General features: G+C 36.7%; 1 protein-coding gene across 2 annotated transcripts in view; it reads right to left on the bottom strand.

The window, feature by feature from the left end:
• The window catches only part of INTS9 (integrator complex subunit 9), a 121515-nt gene that overhangs the window by 87122 nt on the left and 15637 nt on the right, over positions 1-18756 (bottom strand). For both annotated transcript variants that reach the window (XM_043990176.1, XM_043990177.1), the window contains exon 2: positions 7880-8007. In XM_043990176.1, coding sequence (XP_043846111.1) covers positions 7880-8007 — 128 coding nt within the window. The remainder of the gene's footprint in view (positions 1-7879; positions 8008-18756) is intronic.

Genomic DNA, 18756 nt, shown 5'->3' with positions numbered 1-18756 from the left:
ACATTAAAAAATGACTTTAGAATTCTGGAAATCATTGTGTTCTAGCACCAAAGGAATTAAGAATGTAAAATAGATGTTTAGAAGTGTAAGACAGAACACAATTAATACCCAGAAAGGACAGGGGATGGAAGGTTTTTAAAAAGAAAGGCAATGTACTTGTAAGAGGCAAACAAAGGCTAAGGAGACAGGGGGAGAAAGAGCATATCAGGCAAGAGATTGATAGCAATAGGATTTCAGCTCTTCTGAGAAAAATTAAGGCTTGAGATTTGAAAATATAAAGTGGAGTTATGGATGTAGGACAAAAAGGACTCTGTAGCCAGAAACCAAACAGTAGTATAATTCCCTCTGACATTTTTTTGTGAGTTCTGACATTGTAACTGGTGATTGATTGATATGAAATACTCTGAGCAGTCACATAAATAATGTGAGCAAGCGTATCTCTCTTCTAGATAGATAGGGTAAGGTTAAGAGCTTCCTGCTTTTTCATTTTGCTTGCTTATATTGGGTTTGAGCAAAACAGTGAGAATATATATATTTGATGAAAATTGCTTGGGAGAAATGAATGAATTGAGTTGCTATAAATGGTGTCTGCTAGAGAATTCTTTATCCATTTGGGGGGTTTTCTGTTCTTTCTAATATTTAAATGGCTCTATGATATCATGGATATGAGTATTCCTACCAATCACATGAGCTCCAGAGCTGGAAAGGACCTCAGCGTGTGTATATATATGTGTGTGTGTGTGTGTGTGTGTGTGTGTGTGTGTGTGTGTGTGTGTGTGTGTATTTCATTTACAGTTGAGGAAACTGAGGTCATGGGAGGTTAGTGACTTGCCCAAGGTCACAAAGGCATTAAATGGCAGAACCAAGGTTTGTACTCAGGTTTTCTGACTCAAGAGCTGATACTATTTTCACTCACTCTGCTCCTGTGAGATTGTTGTCCCTGCCCTCTTCAAAGATTCCCAAACAAGGGTCTACCCTTGAGTTTGTCTAATATTGCAAAGATACCAATGGAGAACATAGGTTCTCCAAGTTTCACCACACAGAGAAAAAAAAATCTGATAGTTGCCTTTTCATTACTATTTTGCTTCATGTTCATATTTACTTATGGGTTTTTTCTTTTCTTCTTAACTCTAGGAAACGGAATTTAAAAACATTTGTTGGAGAGGGCTTTGATAAGTTAGTGAAGGCAAAGCTGAGATCATATATATTTTAACTCTGTAGTCCACATATGTTTAAATATGGTTGATGGGATCAATTCTTTAAAACACTGATGTGATCCTCAGATCCACTGAGGTACTGAAACAAGGTTTTAGAGGATTAACTTCAGTAAATAAGCAAAACTATCTTGAAGGGGCATGCTACATCTCAATTTCTGATACATAGTATTTTCATCTGAAAGTGTTTATTCACAGAAATAATTCATCACTTAAGTGTCCTTTAATAGCTTTTTAAGCTATTATTTATAATATCTTAATTTCCTTACTAACCTGGTCATACTGCTAAAACAGTAATCAAATTATAAATTGTGATGGCTATTTGGCTATTTGGAAAGCAAAGCATGAAAGTTATCACTCTATTCCACTAGTTATAAAAAATGGATAGAGATGCATGCAAGTGGTCTTTCTCTAAGAATACCTAATACCTGAAAATCAAGTACCATGTCTTTCAACTGCCTGGTATAACAAAGGAAATAAGATTGTCTACCTGAGTGTATTTTTGGTAACCAATGCATACATCTTTAAGCACTCAAACTTTTTATTTAATGACTTTGAGTGGAAAGTCTCCTAATATTTATTAGCGAATAACTTGCCTTTTGAAACAGAATTTTAAAAGCTCTGACTCAGTTATTTTACTTGTGGAAGGAGCTCTCAGCATAGATACTCTCTCAACAGATAGAAGTTGACAACTTGTGTAACACTTAGAGTCTTAGAGAGAGTTGCTTGGGGGCACTTAGAGGTTAACTGACTTGCCTATAGTCATACAGGAGTATGTATCAGATAAGGGGTTTAAACCCCCATGCCAGGCCTCCAAGGCCAGTCCTTTATCCATTATGCAAAGTTGTTTCTCAACTAGATTTAACTTAGACTCTCTCTATGCTTTTTTTTTTTTTTTTTAGTGAGGCAATTGGGGTTAAGTGACTTGCCCAGGGTCACACAGCTAGTAAGTGTTAAGTGTCTGAGGCCGGATTTGAACTCAGGTACTCCTGACTCCAGGGCCGGTGCTCTATCCACTGCGCCATCTAGCCACCCCTCTCTATGCTTTCTTGATGATTGTAAGGGCCATCCTTATAAATACCTATTACTGGACACTCTATAACAGAGCAGTGCATTCAGGGTCTATGGAGGCATGCGAGGTTGTCATCATTGTGCTTCCTCTAACAGTTGTCTTCCCCATGTCTCATTATCTGCTGATTTTAATGGGGTGGGTTAAAAAAAATAAAATAATCATGCTTTTTGGGGCTGTGTGTAAAAAGAACAATGAGGCTCTGAGCAAGGCTTTTGTGCATAAACAACATGGCATTTATTTGGTTAATTAGTCCTGGCATGTTATTAATAACTGAAATTGCTGGATATGCTATCTCCAGATAAGTGAGATGCTGCTGTATTCATTTAGAAAATTGGCACACTAAATCGTTATCTGTAATTTACCTAATTTGGGGAGAGCTTATGACAAAATTCACCTAGTTCCATTAAACCAGAGGTCAATGAATGTTTTTTTTTGTTGTTGGGGCAATGAAGGTTAAGTGACTTGCCCAGGGTCACACAGTTAGTAAATGTCAAGTATCTGAGGCCGGATTTGAACTCAGGTCTTCCTGAATTTAGGGCTGGTGCTTTATCCACCACACCACCTAGCTGCCCCCTATGAATTTGTTTTTAAAAAAATTCTTTGATTACTGTAATGTAATTGATTTCCTTTGCAATTCTCTGTATTTTATTTCATATATTTAGAAACCTTATTCTGAGAAGGAATCTCTAGGTTTTATCAGACTGGCAAAGGGGTTTATGATATCCCAAAGGTTAAGAACCTATACTTTATAGCTTTTTCTGTGGTGGCAAAGAATTGGAAATTGAAAGGATGCCCATCAATTGGGGAATGGCCAAACAAGTTGTGGTATGTGAATGTAATGGAATACTATTGTGCTATAAGAAATGATGAGCAGTTGGATTTTAGAAAAACCTGGAAAGACTCACATGAATTGATTCAAAATGAAGCAAGCAGAACCAGAAAAATACTGTACATAGTAATAGCAACATTGTGCGATGATCACCTATGACTGACTCAGCTTTTCTCAGCAATACAATGACTCAAGACAATTTCAAAAGACTCATGGTGGAAAATAATTTCTACATCCAAAGAAATATGCAGTCTGGATGCAGATCAAGGGACAATATTTTTACTGTATTTGTTTTTATGTTTTTTTCTTTTGCAAATTGTAATTTTTTTTGCAAACTGTTTCTTCTTTCACAACATGACTAACATGGAAATGTTTTATGTGATTGCATACATATAACCTATATCAAACTAACATCTTAGGGAGGGGGAAGTAGGGAGAGAAGGAGAAAATTAGGAACTCAAAATTTTGTAAAAACTGAATGTCGGGGAAGCTAGGTGGTGCAGTGGATAAAGCACCAGCCCTGGATTCAGGAGGACCTGAGTTCAAATCCGAACTCAAATACTTGACATTTACTAGCTATGTGACCCTGGGCAAGTCACTTAACCCTCCCTCACTGCCCCGCCAAAACAAAACAACAACAAAATAAAAAACTTGACTGTCAAAAATTGTCTATGTAATTGGAAAAAGTAAGATACTATTAAAAAAGAATCCCTGCTTTAGATAGTAAGATACACTAGCATAATGAAAATTATTTGAGATATAATACATACACATATACACTTGCAGGTTTTCAGATATACTATTAATTTCACCAAGTGAGGCTAACTTCTATGTATAACTACTCAATGTGGTACTATGGGAAGGAGCACAGTGGCACATCCTTGCTGCTAGACATCATTATTTCTGGAAGGAAATATACTGACACACTGTGCCAACCTTCACACTACTTTACTAGGTATTTGCTGCTTCTTATACACTTTGTACTGTTTCTATTTTCCATTTATATCCTCCTCCTCCTCCTCACAATAGCCAGCCAGCATTTATATAAGTGGTTTAAGGTTTGCAAAGCACTTTACACATGCTATCTCATTTGGTCCTCACAACTCTGTGAGGTAGGTGCTATTATTAATTCCCATTTTATAGATCAGGAAGCTGAAGCACAGAGAAGTCAAATGACTTGTGCAGGCTCACATACCTAGTAACTGATGTAGAATTTGAACCCAGTTCTTCCTGAGTCCAAGTCTTAGTATTCTATCCATTGTGCCACCTAGCTTCCCAAAGAGAAATCTGTCATTGATGCTGTGGAAACAACATAATAGCCTTTTCTCAATCCTCAATCCTTTTCTTAACCTCTCCTCTTTGATAGTCTTTTCTCTAGGTTTTCCAGACACCACTTTCTCTCTTGGCTCTTCTCCTACCTTGCTGACTACTCCTTTTATTTTTTAAAATGTTATTTTATTTTTCCCCCAACTACATGTTAAAACAATTCTTAATTTATTTTTTAAGTTTTGAGCTGCAAATTCTATGTATCCCTCCCTCCCACCCCTCCCCACCCTCCTGAAATGGCAAGCAATCTGATATAGACTACACAAGTACAGTCATGTAAAACATTTTATAACAGTCATTTTGTCCAAGAAAACTTGGAAGGAAGGAAGGAAGGAAAGAATGGTATGCTTTAGTCTGTACTCGGCCAATACCAGTTTGTCCTCAGATAGCATGTTTTATCATGATACCTTTGGGATCATCTTGGATCACTGTATTGCTGGGAAGAGCTAAGTCATTCACAGTTCTTCATTGTACAATATTGCTGCTACTGTGTGAAATGCTCTCCAGGTTCTGCATCAGTTCATGTAAGTCTCTCCAGGTTTTTCTGAAATGGTTCTGCTTGTTTTTTCTTATAGCACAATAATATTCCATCACAATCATATTCCACAACTTGTTCAGCCATTCCCCAGTTGATGGACATCCCCTCAATTTCTAATTCTTATCCACCACAAAAAGAGCTGCTATAACTATTTTTGTTATAAGTAGATCCTTTCCCCTTTTTTGGATGTCTTTAGGATATGGACCTAGCATAGCCCTTTAGAAATAGTTTCAAATTGCTCTTCAGAATGGCTCTATAAGGGGGCAGCTAGGTGACACAGTGGATAAAGCACCGGTCCTGGATTCAGGAGGACCTGAGTTCAAATCCGGCCTCAGACACTTGACACTTACTAGCTGTGTGACCCTGGGCAAGTCACTTAACCCTCCCTGACCCGCAAAAACAAACAAAAAACAACAGAATGGCTGGATAAGTTCTCAACTCCACCAGCAGTGCATTAGTGTCCCAGTTTTTCCACATCACCAACATTTTCCTTTTTTGTTATATTAGTCAACCTCACAGGTGTGATGTGGTACCTCAAAGTTGTTTTAGTTTGCATTTTTCTAGTCAATAGTGATTTATTTTTTCATATGACTAGAGACAGTTTTGATTTCTTTGTCTGAAAACTGCCTGTTCATATCCTTTGACCATTCAGCAAGTGGGAAATGACTTGTATTCTTATAAATTTGACTTGGTTCTCCATATATTTAAAAAATGAGGCCTTTGTCAGAGATACGTGCTACAAAATTCCCCCCCGCCCCCCAGTTTTCTGCTTTCCTTCTAATCTTGGTTGCATTGGTTTTGTTTGTGCAGAGCCTTTTTAGTTTTATGTAATCAAAATTATCTATTCTGATAACTCCTTCTCAATCTCCTTTGCTGGATCCCCATCCAAGTCACGCCCAATAACCATGTTCAATTGGGTTCTGTCTTGGATGGTCTTCTCCCTCTTTACTACTTCACTTGGTGATCTCAGCAGCGCCCACAGATTTAATTACCATCTCTATGTTGATGATTCTCAGACCTACTTTTCTTCTCTAACCTCTCTGCTTGACCTCCAATTCTGTATCTCCAACTGCCTTTCAGACATTTCAAAGTAGATATCCAATAGACATTTTAAAATCAACATGTCTGAAATAGAAATCATTCTTTCCCCCAAATCCTCCCTGCCATCCATCTTCCCTATTATTTAGAGGACAGCACCATTCTGTTAGTCCCTTAGATGCTTCACTATCTCTCAGCCTCCCTCCCCCATATCCATCCAATCTGTTGCCTATCAACCTCACTTTGACAACATTTTTTTGAATGTGCCCCCTTCTCCTCTGACACTGCCTCCACTCACAAATGGACTATTAAAGTAATCTGCTGGTGGGTTTGCTTGCTTCAAGTCTCTCCCTATTCCAATCTATCCTCTATTCAGCCATTAAAGTGATTTCCTAAAGTACAGCTCTGAACATGCCAACCCCCTATTCAATAAACACTAAGGTCAGATCAAAATTCATGTTTCACATTCAAAGCCCTTCATAACCTAGTCCCCTCCTACCTTTCTAGTCTTCTTACACCTTACTCCCTAACACTTTGATACTCTTTGATCCAGTGATACTGGACTCCTGGCTCTTCCTCAAACAAGATAATCCCATCTCTAAGCTCTGGGAGTTTTCTCTGGCTATCTTCCATGTCTAGAATGCTCCTCATCTCTCTCTACTGCCTTCCCTGGCTTCCTTCAAGCCCAAACAGAAACCCCATCTTCTACTGAAAGCCTTTCCTAACTCCTCTCAATCCTAGTGCCTTCCCCTCTCTTATTTCCTTTTTATCCTGTATATAGCTTATTTGTACTTTTTTTTTTGGGGGGGGGGGGCGGCGGTGTTTGTCTCCCAGACTAGATTCTAAACTCCTTGAGGGCACAGGATGTCTTTTGCCTCTTTTTGTATCCCCAGTGTTTAGCACAGTGACTGGCACATAGTAGGTGCTTAATACATGTTTACTAACAGACAATATGTTAACTCCTTATCATTGTGTCATTTGTAAATCCAAAAGGCATGACATCTATGTCTCCATATATCATGATAAAAATGCTGACGAGCTTGGGGTCCATGGCAAATCTCTGGAGCACTTAACTAGAGTGTTCCTTCTCTTTTTTCCTGTTAAATCTCTTTTCTTCTTCTCCTGCTAATCAGAATTGGTGCTGATCTCTTTGGTCAAGAGTGACTTAAAATATAGTCCTTCTGAAGTTATGTCTGACTCTACATGACAAAATTCACGGGGTTTTTTTTGGCAGAGGTACTGAAGTAACTGCCATTTCCTTCTCCATTGCGTCCCCATTTTACAGATGAGGAACTGAGGCAAATAGGGCTTAAGTGTCTTGCGAAGCATCACACAACTAATAAGTGTCTGAGGCTAGATTTAAACTTAGATCTTCCTGACTTCAGCCCCGGTGCTCTATCCATTGCACTACCAGGCTGACTGACTCCTAAGTATTGATCCCTTTCACCTCATGTTTCTGAGATCTCTAAAGAAAACTGGTATGGAAATCCTGACAAGATGTAATGGTTCTAAAAGTCAAACTCCATAAATTCAAGTCCCTGAAAAGGGAGTTAATTATGGATTCTTATACTCAGTGTCACTTGTTTATCAGTTCTCATAAAAGTCAGCAAGAAAGACAAAGATATATGATTTCACTTGTAGTGAGCAGTTGTAGTAATTCAGAGTCAATTATGATAAATAATCTATTCAATAAATCAGTTATTATTTATTCACTACTTTTTAAAGAAAATTATTTTGATAAAGAAATTTTCAGTAAAATAAAATTGCTAAAACTGGTAGAATTGGTAAAGATTATACTCTGGTTATGAATATTTTTAGCATACCCTTCTCCCTCACATTTCTCAGGATCAATCAGAACATACCTCTGAACCAATGGTAAGGGAAGAAAATTGAGTGTCGAAGTCATATCCAGGCCACAATCTAACATGATGGTCGTAGACTTGAATTTGAGCACATTGCATGGTAGAGTTGGGTGTCCTGATAAACAGTACTGAAAGAAAAATAAATGTAGTCAGTAATAAACTACTGGAAAATTCCAAACCATAAAGCAATTTATTAGAAATTACTTGCTTTTGTGGTAGTACCTTAAAGTACAGCCCAATGGGTAAACTATGCCTGTGAAAGCCTTTCCAATTTTGAAAATTCTCTGGGACGCAGCAACTCACAATACATAAGTCCTAGTACATGCAGTATATTTGCATTTGCTGTAAATGTTCCTTAGAAAAGACATACCTTTTTGTTGAGTAAAAAACTGCTTATTGGGGGCGGCTAGGTGGCACAGTAGATAAAGCACCAGCCCTGGATTCAGGAGGACCTGAGTTCAAATCCTGCCTCAGACACTTGACACTCACTAGCTGTGTGACCCTGGGCAAGTCACTTAACCCCCATTGCCCCGCAAAAAACAAAAAAACAAAAACCTGCTTCTTATCAGTTAAAGTTTGGGTTAAAAGAGACATCAGCTTTGTTTATCAGTCTCATTTTTTGTATGAAACTTCCAGATACTTGACATAGTTGCTATAAAGTGCTACACAATGATTCTTTGAGAATAATCTACATCAAGCCTTTGGATTTTGATGTCTATATTAGACTTAATTTCTCCTTTTGTAAAATAATGGGAAAAGTGACTTTCCTTAATGAGATCTCCTAAGGAGATCCTCCTTAAGATTCCTTAAAGAGGAGATTAACCTATCATCTGGGCAGGTAGGTTAATTAGCAATCACCTATAAAGGATTATGGCTTAACATTCTTCATAAAAATGATTCAGAAGGACAAATATCTACTTATGAGGTACTGATATCAAAGGAAGACAGTACGAGTTGCCTAGATTTTGACAAGAGCAAGTGGAAGTCACTTATCTGTGGCAGAAAGGACACAAAAGTAAATGAAACATCTAAAGCCCTAAAGGATATACAACAGAAACTATCATTACACTCAAAGGACAGTGATGATGCAAAACACACTAATCTAAAACATTTCTGAAGTGTACTGTGGGTGACAAGCTGAAAAGATCATTAAAAAAAATACCTTCCCTTTTTTCCTTACAGGTTTTCTTATTTTGGAAATTGGTATAGCTAACATGTATATGGTACTTTATGGTTTTCAGAGCACTTGTATATGAGAGAGGAAGAAAAAGAAAAGTTCTCCATGATTCAATGGACTCCACAGGGATCTGCCCCTGGGATGCTCAGCATAGAAAGTCGAAGAGTTTATCCTCTTGTTCCCTTGACAAGTACATTAATTCATTTTGATTTAAGCACAAGTATATCATGATTTAAAAGAATGGTACATCAATGTCTAGCTTCATATGCCAACAGTACACTGGGATAAGGTTTCCTAGTTATTCGTTACTGTGTTCTGCTGTTAATAAGAAATTCTCTACTTTTCTTTGGAGAGCAATTTCACTAACAGGTAAAAGCTTCATATAGAAAAAAAATGAAAGATCTATAAACTAAGAAGGTATAAAGGAGGGATGTTTTACAATCTTCCTGTTTCCCAAATAAGTTAATTTATTTCAGTAACCATTAGATTCTGGAGATGTCCAACTAATCTTTTGCACAGCTAGGTGGCTCGATGGATAGAGAATTGGACTTGAAATCATTTAGACCTGAATTCAAATCCTGCCTCTGATACATACTAGCTGTGTGAAACTGGGCAAGTCACAACTTCTTTCTGTCTCAGTTTCCTCATGTCTGAGATTGAGATAATAATAGCACATATCCCTCAGGGTTGGTGGGAGGATAAAATGAGATAATATTAGAAATGTGCTTTGTGAACCTTCAAGTACTCTATATATGCTAGCTATTAAGTTATTAATTTCTATTTTAGTTTTCTGTCCTCGTGTACTCATTTATACATTCTCCTTTAAACTGAAGAAAAGTCATTATGATCATCCCAAACAAACAGGTGACCCAATAGGGTTAGTGAAAATCTTCCCTGTATGTTTAAATTAGTCACATTTATTGCCCAAAATCCTTAAATTATTTAGTTTTATCATCTGTAATGGAGTTGGACGAGATGGACTATAAGGACTCTTCTAGTGCTAAATCTAAGATTTTATGACTACTATACCTGAGTAATACAGTAAAGTCTTGGTTTAAAGGACAGTAGATCTGCTCATAAGAGTTGCCTCCGCTAAGTCTTTGAGAAGTCAGTTCAAAAGACTATTTTTGTATACCATCATGAAGTAACACAATGCTTTTAAATGTATTACTTTACCTAATCTTCAAAAATTTGTGAGGAATATGGTGTTATTATCTCCAATAAGGTAAACTGAAGAAACTGAAGGTCCCTAAGATTAAGCCTTGTCCAAGGTTGCAATCAACTAGTAAGTGGCAGAATTAAACCTGGATCAAAAAGTCTAGTACCATTTCCAATTATACCACCACTTCCATATTTTAAGAGTCATCTAGCAATGCAGGGTGAGAAAGCTACAGTTTGGGTCAACTGTAATTCAATAAATACTTATCAAATGCTTACTTTCTGTAGGGAAAGGCAATATGGAATAGTAGGTAAGGAATTTCAAGAGCTGAGTTCAAATTCTGCCTCTGTGACTTTGGGCAAGTCACTTAACCTTTCAGGGCCCTAGACAACTTTCTAAGACTATTAAGTTGAAAAGAACATCCTGACCTACAATGCTATCATTCAGTTGTGTCCAACTCCTCCTGATCCCATTTGGGGTTTTCTTGGCAAAGATAATGGAGCAGTTTGCCATTTCCTTCTCTAGCTGATTTTACAGGTGAGGAAAGGGAGGCAAACAGAGTAAAGTGACTTGCTTAGGGTCACATAACTAGTATCTGAGGCCACATTTGAATTCAAGAAGAGAAATCTACCTGACTCCCAACCTTGCCCTCTAGCCACTGATCCACCTCGATGCTCTTCCAGAACTACAGAGGTAGAGACAATTTCTCCACCTGAGATTTCCCCATACTGAGGAAATGAAAGCTCCAATCTGTATATCTACTTTATATAATAAACTGTGCTAAGCAATGCTAGACATGGAATTAAGCATAAGACTCGATTGTTGTCTTTAGGAAGATTATAACTTAGTTGGAGAAAAGACATAAATATGTAAAAAAAATTAAACTATATGTATTTTACTCACAGATGGTAGATGTTTTAAAAACCTGAAAACTTAAAGCACCTTTACTGTCAAAAAGAACATAATTATATTATAAATTCATATCACTCTAAACTCTCTTCCAATTTTGTTAATGAATACATAGTTTGTACACACAATTATAATTATCCTTATGCTGTGTCTTTAACCTCCACAAACATATAAGCATTTCCATGTATTATCATAATTTATATAACTAATTTTTCATAGTTATAATGTATTGCATCAGGTTAACACAGCATGGTTTCCTTGACTATTTTTCTATTGTTAAAATTTGGATTTTTTTTTTTGAAGCATCTCCTTGGGATATGTTCCTCTAAGTGGAGTTAGCAGCTCAAAGGGAATAGATAATTTTTTGGCTCTTGGCACACAGAGACAGATACACACATCCATCCATCCATACTGTTTTCCAGAAAGACTGAATCAATTTATTGTGTTAAAAAACATACATATATACATGTATCTCTATTGTCAGTGCTGCCAATGCTAAGTATAATAACTGTAATTTAGTAGTTTAATAAGTTATATAATGGTATTTTTAATTTATCTTAATTTAAATTTCCTTAAATACTAGTAAGGACATGTCTTCAAATTTTTTCTTTTACTCAGAATATCTAAAAACAAACATATTTCAATATACAAAGAACAAACACTAAAAAAGAAATTGTAAACTTCTGTTACATAATCTTAAAAATATCACTAACATGGGTACATGATTTACATGTAAAGTACATTAGGCATATAAGCAAATTATGAAAGCAAGGAATAGTTTTCCTATCAGACCTATGGAGAAGGAAAGAATTTGTGACCAAACAAGAAATAGGAAGCATTACCTAGATTTAAAAAGGTTTACACAAACAAAATCAATGCAACCAATATTAGAAGGAAAGCAGAAAACTAGGAAATTACTGCAAGTGTCTCCGATAAAGGCCTCGCTTCTCAAATATATAGAGAGCTGAGTCAAATTTATAAGAATACAAGTCATTAATAAATTGATAAATGGTCAAAGGACATGAACAGGCACTTTTCAGTTGAAGAAATCAAAGCTATCTTCAGTCATATGAAAAAATACTCTAAATCTCTTGATTATAGAAATGAAAATTAAAACAACTCTGAAGTACTCACCTCACACCTATCAGACTGGCTAATATAATAAAAAAAGAAAATAATAAATGTTGGAGGGGATGTGGAAAAACTGGGGCACTAATGCAACTGTTGGTGGAGTTGAGAACTTATCCAACTATTCTGGAGAGCAATTTGGAACCAAGTCTAAAGGGTTATAAAACTGTGCATACCCTTTTATACAGCAATAACACTACTTTGGTCTATACTCCAAAGAGCTTTTTAATAAAAGGGAAAAGGACCTCTACGTATAAAAATATTTATAACATCTTTGGGGGGGGGGGTAGCAAAGAATTGGAAATTGAGGGCATGCCCATCAATTGGGGAATAGCTGAACAAGTAGTATATATGAATGTAATGGAATATTACTATGCTATAAGAAATGACCAAGAGGCTAATTTCGGATAAATGTGGAAGGAATTATATGAGTTGATGCAAAGAGAAGTGAGCAGAACCAGAACACTGTACACAGTAACAGCAATACTATATAATGACCAACTGTGAATGACTTATCTATTCTCAGAAATACAATGATTCAAGACAATCCCAAAGGACTCATGATGAAAAATGCTATCCACCTCCAAAGAAAGAGCTGATGGAGTCTGAATGTAGATCAAAGTAGTCTATTTTTCACTTTCTGTATTTTTCCTCCCTTTGGGGCTGTATCTTCTTTCACCACACGACTAATATGGTATTATGTTTTACATGATTAAACATGTATAACATATTAAATTACTTACAGTTCCAAGGATAAGGGAGGGGAGGAAAGGAGAAAAAAAATTTTAAATGAATGTTAAAAATTGTCTTTACATATAACTGGAGAAAAATAAAATATTATTAAAACATATAGGGGGGCAGCTAGGTGGCGCAGTGGATAGAGCAACAGCCCTGGAGTCAGGAGTACCTGAGTTCAAATCCGGCCTCAGACATTCAACACTTACTAGTTGTGTGACCCTGGGCAAGTCACTTAACCCCAATTACCTCACTAAAAATTAAAAAAAAAAATTAAAAAACATATAGGGCAGCTAGGTGGCACAGTAGATAGAGCACCAGCCCTAGAGTCAGGAGGACCTGAGTTCAAATCTGGCCTCAGACACTTGACACTTACTAGCTGTGTGACCCTGGGAAAGTCACTTAACCCCAATTGCCTCTCATATATATATGATATATATGATATATATATATATGTATATATATATATAATTTAACAAGCTAATAGAAGAAAAGTACAGGAGAGGGTACAAATTTTGATATTTATTTTTAAAAAGTTTTATTTATGCTTTTGCACATCACTGCCCAATAACGTACCATCCTCTGAAACACTGAGTAGAACCCTTTCCTTATAACAAATATGTATTGTCAAGCAAAACAAAGCAAGGCCTTGTCTCAATCAGTACCTCTAATATAGGGGTTTTTAATCTTAACCCTCATTGTGCAATGGACATTTTTGGAAGCTTGGTGAAGCAAAAGATCCTTTCTTAAAATGTTTAAAATAAAATATATAGGACTTCATCATTAGTCTTTTGAAGTCACTGGCTGCTGCTTTGGCCATAGTTTTGAGGTCTTTCAGAGTTGCTTCTCTTCAAATTGTTATTGTAGTCATAACATCAATTGTTCTCCTGGTTGTATTTATTTCACTCTGCTTCAGATCATAAAAATTTCTCCCTATTTCTGCTTCTAGTATAAGTAGTATGCATTTTTTCACATCATAATTATTCACATTAACTTATTTGCATTAGCTATTTTTTCCTTGTGTGGAAATGGCTCATCACCTCTGATCTAACAAATGGAATTTGACATTTTAAGAAATTTTTTATATATTTTGATAGTGTTTTCATCAGCAATGCTTGTCATTTTATCTGTAATGCTGCTCTCCTCTTTTTTTTTTTTTTTTTTTGGTGAGGCAGTTGGGGTTAAGTGACTTGCCCAGGGTCACACAGCTAGTGAGTGTCAAGTGTCTGAGGTCAAATTTGAACTCAGGTCCTCCTGAATCCAAGGCCAGTGCTTTATCCACTGCGCCGCCTAGCTGCCCCCACTCTCCTCTTTTTGATATTTACTTCATTATATTTAATTGTGAAAAGTTTTGTTCTTACTTTTGTATTTGAAGACGTATCTATGAGGGCAGGAAGCCCTGAGTTCAAATCCAACCTCAAACATTTGACACTAGCTCTGTGACCCTGGCCAAGTCACTTAACCCTCATTACCCACCCACCCCCAAAGAATAATGCTTGAACATATTTATCTTTGATGCTATTTTCAAATCTTTTCAATTATTAGAAATTTATCCCTCTACAAACAGGATATAGTATTCTGCTCATTTAGTTTGCAAATTGAGTTTTAAAATATTTACCTCTTCTTTTTCATGTTGTTATACAAAAATAATCAATTAATGTATAGAATAAGGGAATGGGACCACAGTGGGACCCTCTGGGTTGGGATGGTGGTGGTGGTATAGACCTGCCTGACTCTTTGGATATTCACTGGGCAAGACCATGATGGCAGCAGTGGGGAATAATGCTTCAATTACACTTTAATAAGGTACAGGAGTACAGAGACAAAAAGTGTGGGAGGTCCAGAGGCAGACAGCATCAGGATGAGGACTATCAGTCAATGAAGGAAGGTAGGCAGCACAGGGAAGAGAACAGAAAGGGGGAGAGCTGCTTACGTAATTTTGGATTGCAGTTGGGAGCACTCAGGCAACATGGACCCTTCAGAGGTAGAAGAATGCTTGGAAGGTAGGAGTTTGGGGTCTCATATTTTTATAGGGTTTTAGTGGGAGACAGACTTTTATCTGTGCTACCTTCGAGTTAGTTCATTGACATAACCAGATAATTTCAAACTTATCAGCAAAGTCTGTTGTTCTGGTGGTCTTACTGCAGATATCTGAAATTTATTTGAACCTTATAGACCATGGGCAGTTAGCAGGACCAAAGGACCCTTAGAGTAAGGCCTGGCTGGTTTCCCCTGATATAACACATAGTCTCAGGATGTGGCTTTTAGTTAATTTATGAGACAGTTTACAAGTAACCATTAGGCTTCCTTAATTTATAAGAGAGTCTATGACTTATAGGTTCCCCTTTGCAATCTTACTCCCTGCTATTGTAACTTCATACTGGTTACTTATAAACTTATTATATTAACTAGAAGGGGGAAGTGGGGTGGGTAGATGGACTTGAACAAGATATAATTTTTTGGTTTGGTTTTGTTTTTGTGGGGCAATGAGGGTTAAGTGACTTGCCTAGGGTCACACAGCTAGTAAGTGTCAAGTGTCTGAGGCTGGATTTGAACTCAGGTCCTCCTGAGTCCAGGGCAGGTGCTTTATCCACTGCGCCACCTAGCTGCCCCCTCAAGATATAATTTTTTTTTTAAGTGAGGCAATTGGGGTTAAGTGACTTGCCCAGGGTCACACAGCTAGTAAGTGTCAAGTGTCTGAGGCCGGATTTGAACTCAGGTCCTCTGAGTCCAGGGCAGGTGCTTTATCCACTGCGCCACCTAGCCGCCCCCTCAAGATATAATTTTAACACACTTGGGAAGTACTCTAAAAAATCCATTTCACTAGTATAGAATCATTCTACAGATATACATCACAATTCCTCACAATCCTGAGGTACTCTTCCTGTTTTTCTAAGAATCCTCTATAAACAATTTACCTAGTGTGTTATGTCTTCCTATTTTATTTTTGTGCCACGGAAGTATCAGTATACTAGCTGGGCTATTTGTATCTGATTCTCACTTTTTAAGTAGTCACCTACTTTTTCAGTTATTTATGTTCTTGATAATACTTTTATATAGCTTCTCACGTGAAATCGATAGGCCAAAAAGTATGTATCAAGCATCAGCTATGTGTCAGGCCCTGTTTACTGGAATAGAAAGACAGAAATGAAAATAATTCCCAACTTTAAGAAGTTTACATTCTATCAGAAGAAATACCATATGTGCAAAAATGTATATACAAAACAAATATCAAGTAATTTAGGGAAGATATTCTCAGCTGGGGAATCAGGAAAGGTGCCAAGTAGGAAGTGATGGTTGGGCTGAGCTTTAAATAAAACTAGGGATTTTAAGAAGGAGAGGTGAGGAGGGAGTGTGCCATGCAAGGAATGACAAAAGACAGTGATGACAAGGAAGTCATCATAGGGAATGTACTGAAACCTGCTTCAACTCACCATGTGCCTTTCCATTTCCTCTTAGGTTATTTGTAATTTTAATTCATCTAAGACAACAGAACATCATCAGGAGAACGCAGGTCTTAAAGGAGATGGATTTTCATAGCAACAGGCAGTTCACGGAGCAGCTTCCTAAATGGAATTCATCCTGATCTCTTCTTCCTATTCAATTCCAGACCTAGTTCATTATTCATCTGTAAGGACTGTTCAAGATAGATATACTGTGGACTAATTCAATAGGTTGTCCATCCAGATGAACATCATAATCCATTGTAAACAGTGATTTTTTTACCCACTATGTTTCAACAGTGAAGAAGGACCAATCTGTATAGCATTCTTGTGACTATCACTGAGGAGATTTCGTTGTGTTCCTAAGTTTGATGCCTGGACTCTGAGACCCCTTCCAGTTCTAGATTTTTGATCCCATTTAATTTGCAAATAGGAGCTTTTGTAAAACTGATGAACAAGAAATGATTTTATTTGGACATTATGGAGGTTGTCTATGACACTGTCTTTGCCTATTTTTTACTTTTGGAAATTGTCTACATCGGGGTTTCCTAAACTTTTTCCATTTGCAACCCCTTTTCACCCAAGAAATTTTGACCCTGGGTATATGGTTATATAAAATAGGCATACAAATCAAACATTTACTGTCAAATTTTCCATGACCCCCACATTCAGTTATGTGACATACGGAGCCAACAGTGTAAGGAGCTTTGGTCTATATCCCTGAGTAATACCTCACTTGATTTCAATACTCACTGGATTACTGAATACAATTCTCTTTGCTGTTACATGCCATACAAGTCTCATAGCCTCTCTCTCCCATCTGAAAGTTGAATTTAATTGTGTGGCGAAGGCTACAATATAATAGGCTCACTAACAATTACTTTTTGTTGTATCAGCTGTTGCTTGAAATAAGTGAAATGCTTCTTGGAGCTAAGAAATCTTTTTGTTGTAAAAAAATTTGTTTTATTTGTTGCAACTGAATTTGAGCTGTCCAATTTTCCATCAATTTCTTCTTAAGGTACTTGGAGAAATTATTTCTATTTTCAAAGGATATCTTGCAACTTTTTTCCTTAGGTCATAAGTGAACTCTGCACTCAGTAAGCTTCTATGATTGCACTTTGAATTATGGAAACTATTTTTTCTATAACATCAGAAAACAACACGCAGGATATGATTGATTGGTTAAGAGCAAACAATGCAATACAAATAGATACTTCCTTTTGGAGAGTGATTTAATTTTGGCATTATGAAGGAATTTTACTTCCTTACCACTGGAAACTTTTGGAGCAAGGAAGTAGCTGTAATATTAAGTCAAAAAATATAACTTTTTTTTTCTTTTTTGGCAGGGCAATGAGGGTTAAGTGACTTGCCCAGGTTCACACAGCTATTAAGTGTCAAGTGTTTGAGGCCGGATTTAAAAAATATAACTTTTAATTGTATATTGATGACAAATGTACATATTTTGGCAGAGTAAAATGCAACCTCTATTTTCCAACCAAAGGTTTCCCAATGAAATCTAAAACTTAAGACATTGCTCAAATTTCCAATGAAAGTGCTATTTTGATAATTTCTTAAATAAATCTTCACATAGTCAAATTTATTTTTAATCCTTTCCACATGCTTCTCAAGATTAACACAAGAAGATCATAGACTTCTAGATTTAAAGCTTGAAGGGAGCTCAAAGGCTATCCAACCCAATCTCATTTTACAGATGACAGAACTGAGGGAGAGAAGTAATTTGCCTAAGGTCACACAGGTTCTAAATGGTGAGCTGGGGTTTGAACCCAAATTGTCTGACTACAAATCCAGCATTCTTTGCAATATGCCACGCTGCCTTGAAACAGGAAAGCCTATTAAGCAAAAACAGTTAATTATGCTTCCCCCTGCCTTGTTCCTAACTATTGGAAAAGGAAAAAGACAGAAGGATAATATGCTTAAGAAGCCAAACAAAATAGATATTGTACCAGATGAAGTAGAAGTGACCTAAAATAGACAGAATGGAAGAGATGAGCGTTAGCTTTACTTTAGTTGGGTCTTTACAGTGTGGCTCATTATTTTAATTGAAATATGAATTAGATTTCTTTTAAAAATATAAAGACATTCCAGAGTGAAACAATTTTGGGCTTTTTCGACACTTTTTATTATCTGCTTCACTGATATAGTCACTTAATGTTAATCAATCGTTAAGAATAAATTGTTCCTCAAAGGGAAAACAGGATTTCATTTCTCTCCCACAAATCACCTCCCTGAACATTAGATTACTTATATTCGAAGAGATCTAGAGCTCATCCAGCTGTGGTTTCTGTAAATACAAATATTCCAGACT

Source organism: Dromiciops gliroides, chromosome 2 (assembly GCF_019393635.1).
Source record: "Dromiciops gliroides isolate mDroGli1 chromosome 2, mDroGli1.pri, whole genome shotgun sequence".
NCBI classification, from domain to species: Eukaryota; Metazoa; Chordata; class Mammalia; order Microbiotheria; family Microbiotheriidae; genus Dromiciops; species Dromiciops gliroides.
The sequence above is the reverse complement of the archived record's forward strand: the minus strand, read 5'-3'. Positions and strand labels throughout refer to the sequence as shown.